This window comes from Sinocyclocheilus anshuiensis, unplaced genomic scaffold (genome assembly GCF_001515605.1).
Source record: "Sinocyclocheilus anshuiensis isolate Anshui unplaced genomic scaffold, SAMN03320099.WGS_v1.1 scaffold492, whole genome shotgun sequence".
NCBI lineage: Eukaryota > Metazoa > Chordata > Actinopteri > Cypriniformes > Cyprinidae > Sinocyclocheilus > Sinocyclocheilus anshuiensis.
The window spans coordinates 650,073-653,826 of record NW_015558605.1 but is presented as its reverse complement, the minus strand read 5'-3'; the positions used below and the strand labels follow the sequence as shown (position 1 = coordinate 653,826).

Here is a 3,754-nt window from a genome sequence, read left to right as displayed (position 1 = left end):
AACCAAAAATTATTCAGAGACCAGATATAATTTTTTATATTTTTTTACTAGTGGGTGCAGGACACTATTGTTACAGAGGAGGCTTCCGTACCGCCTCCTCCTCACCACCAGAGGGAACTCTCTCCTGAATATTGACTTTATCCATTCGGACTCTAGTTCCCATCATGCCTCATACCTGGGACTGATTGCACGCACACACCTGCATCTAATCACACACACACACACATTTAAGCCAAACACTCACATCAGCTCACTGCGAAGTCTTGAATTGCCCCGGCTGTCACTACTGAGCGTTTACCCTGTATCTTGCCTTCTCGTTTGACCTTGGACTGTTCATCGTACTCTGATTCTGTCTCTGCCTGCCCTGACTTGGATTGTGCTACCACTGTGATTGTCTGCCGCCTGCCTCGACCTCCTGCCCGTCCCACGTTCTGTCTCAGCCTAAGCCTCCGCTGTTGTATTTACTGGTGATTGACCCTGTCTTGTCTGTGTACACAATAAACGCTGCAAATGGATCCCGACTCTGCTGATGATTCGCAACAACTATAGTTCATTTATATAAGTGAGGATAGCAAAATAAAGTAAACTGTGACAAATTATACCCAAAAATTCTTCATACAGTGGACTACCACCAACTAACATTATACATACCCTTTTGGTTTCTGTACCCAATATTTTAAAAATTTACAAATGCAATAAAAATATTGGTATCGGTACTCGGTATCGGCAAGTACCAAAAATAAAAGTATCGTATCGGGCGAGTACTGGTAAAAGTGGTATCGGTGCATCCCTAAAAATAAATCATAAGTGGCAGACAGCAAATGCCTCACTGAAGTTTTAGAAGACTGCATTAGAATAATACAGAAAAAAAAAATCACATATTTGCTTGTAAATTTACCAAACCTTGTCTAAAGAAATTTGGTCTCCAGAGTGGTGTAAAGATCTAAAATAAATAGATAAAATACATTAAATAATTTCAAAAAAGTAAAAACAATACTTCGAATATGTTCATATTTTAGTATGTTGTAAGAAATGCGGATTATTGACAAGGATCTCTTTATTCTAACCCTAGATATTCTTTCGGATCAATGTCATCGGTTCTGGTACAGATGAAGTCAATGTTTCTGCACTCTCCTCCTGGTCCCAGGTCTTGAATGCAGTGCTGTATTATACCCCAGGGGTCTCTGTCATCAATAGCTCGATTGATGTTACTTACAATCCACACAGAAGAGCACTCTCTCAGTTTCTATGGAATTAGAAAGATAAAAACGGAGTAAAATATACCTGGCAAACCTGTAGTATTGCTTTAAACTGCACATTTGCTTATGTTGAATTTTATATGTATTCCACTGTTAAAGAAATTCTTCACCCAAATATGAAAATTTTGCTATCCAATACCATCATCCTCGTGACTCAACAGAATAATTTGTTCATTATGTGAATGCCACAAGCCAAGGTGAGCTAAGGCAGTTTTTTTTGCACATAATGACTTATAAAGTCAAATAAAGATTTATAATATAGTGCCTTTTGAGACATATTTATGATACTTTTACTGTATGCCTTTAAGGTTTCAGTCCTCATTCATTATAACTGTATGAAAAAGACCTGTCAGTACAGTTATTCTTTAAAATCCAACTTTTGTATTTGACTGAAGAAAGGAACTCATACTGGTTTGGAATTACATGAGTGAATTTTCATATTTGAAGTTTTTTTTCAATATTTCATAGTTTTTAAAGAGTGCAGCGTTTACCGTTTTCCACAGGTCATCTCTAATTTTGTTGCAGTCTCCAGTCCCAGGAAGATCAACAAGCACAATGTGTTCCAGGAGTTCACCACAGTTTGGTATCTTGATTGTCACACTTTTCACAAGAGGCCAGTACCAGTCATTGTGTTGTATGTAACGTGCAACAGCACTGGTAAATTCCTGGGAGACCTGTTCAAGTAAATAACACTGATTTAAATGTCCTTTCTTTAAACAGAAAGTCAGAAAACATTTATATTTATCATATTTGGGCATTTTTAAAGTGTATATATGAAAATAGGGGAGGCTGGGGCTAGATATCAGCAGTGTTAAAAGGTTGTTAAAACTCCAATCAAACAAACGTGTGTCTTCTATAATGGCGTTTTTACGTTGCTATAAAACATCTAAATCATATCTCTCTTAAATGTGATTAATCCTTGTGAATGTTGTCCTCCACACGGTATTATCATATTTTTACTACGGCTGTAGTATTAACAAGTGAACAGAATACATTCAGAGCAGAGTGTACTATATAATGAAGACAGACTTTAACCAAAAACCTGTTTTTGTCTTTTCTGGAAGGTGTCAGTTTTTTGGGGGGAAATATTTTCACACTGAGAAGTGTATTTAATAAAAAAAACTAAATAAATTATTAAAAAAGATGTATATATTTTAGTTGGGTTCTGGTTAGTTATTTGCTAAAACAATAGTTTGGAATTTTTTTTTTATTATACAGCTTACATTTTTGCCCATTTATGAATTGTTTTTTCATAAGTTTTGAAATTTTGCACAAAAGTATATAATAGGGTTCCAGTCCCCTCATACCTACCTCTATAGTATAATAAAAGGCTTAGTTATAACTGTATGTTTTTTCTTGGACAATATCGGTGTAAATGTTCACTAGGTTGATTTTTTTCCTCATAGCCATGACTTCAAGCTAAGTGCCTATGTACCTAACCTGCGAAATTAAATCTAACCTGAGAAATATTTAGTGGACTAAAAGTTTGACCAAGTGCCATATGTCTACTCCATATATATTCAGCCCTTACTTCAGTGTGTGAAATAGTTTTTATGGTGGTAGACAAAAAGTTATCAATTTCGGCATATTTGTCATCTTTCTTTAGTTCTTCCAGTGTTTTCTTATCTGCATCAGCTCCATACAGTGCAGTGATTCTTTCTATAACAGTTTCGGTCCTGTTGTCAGTTGAAGTAATCTCATTTTCCCATTCCTGCAAAACAAACAAAAGACTTTATTTCCTTCACAATGTGTTTATATATATACGTACTAGGGGTGTAGCGGTTCGGTATGTTTTCGATACAGGGGGTTATTGTAATTGCTTCCTGCAAGAAGGCAAGCCAATGGATATCACATAAGCAACGTGCAAACTTTGCGCAAGAGATATGCAGGTGAACGTCTTAATCTCAGTCAATTCACTATATGCAGAAAGTAATCTCAGTCAATTCACTATGCAGAAAGTGAAAGTAAAAACGGAATGACGGAGTAACGGAGCTTTCGGCATCTGACGCCGCATATTCTCTCAGAGACGACGAGAGGCGAAATTACTTCAACATATGCTGATAACAGTATATAGCTAACTGTTTTCATTTACTCCCTTAATATTTCTCTTGTGGCCCGTAGTACACAGTGAAAAGAAAATGAGAAGAAACACATTTCTGTTTCGTGTTAAGCAGGTTGTTTTTGAAAGTTGGTGCTTGAGATAGGCTAAAACTTTTTATTTCATTGATTTTTATTGATGACTGCAGTGTTAATATTGTAATTATGGGCCTATAATTCATTGTATAATAGACCTTTTTAAAAAACATTTTAATTGAGGAGTAAATAGCCTAATCTGTTGTTATCCTCGCAGCGTGTCAGCAGTGTTGGGGAAAGTTACTTTTAAAAGTAATGCATTACAATATTGCGTTACTCCATAAAAAAGTAACTAATTACGTTACTTAGTTACTTTTTATGGAAAGTAATGCGTTACGTTACTTTTGCGTTACTTTTTAAAT

General features: G+C 35.7%; 2 protein-coding genes across 2 annotated transcripts in view; one reads left to right on the top strand and one right to left on the bottom strand.

Annotated features, from left to right (window-relative positions):
• The window catches only part of LOC107680187 (gastrula zinc finger protein XlCGF57.1-like), a 964,523-nt gene that overhangs the window by 905,970 nt on the left and 54,799 nt on the right, over positions 1 to 3,754 (top strand). The gene's annotated exons all lie outside the window — the stretch shown is intronic.
• The window catches only part of LOC107680185 (nuclear GTPase SLIP-GC-like), a 10,834-nt gene that overhangs the window by 5,314 nt on the left and 1,766 nt on the right, over positions 1 to 3,754 (bottom strand). The window contains exons 3-7 of the mRNA XM_016475968.1: positions 2,785 to 2,970; positions 1,751 to 1,924; positions 1,068 to 1,246; positions 912 to 943; positions 831 to 844 (exon numbers count right to left, since the gene is read on the bottom strand). Coding sequence (XP_016331454.1) covers positions 831 to 844; positions 912 to 943; positions 1,068 to 1,246; positions 1,751 to 1,924; positions 2,785 to 2,970 — 585 coding nt within the window. The remainder of the gene's footprint in view (positions 1 to 830; positions 845 to 911; positions 944 to 1,067; positions 1,247 to 1,750; positions 1,925 to 2,784; positions 2,971 to 3,754) is intronic.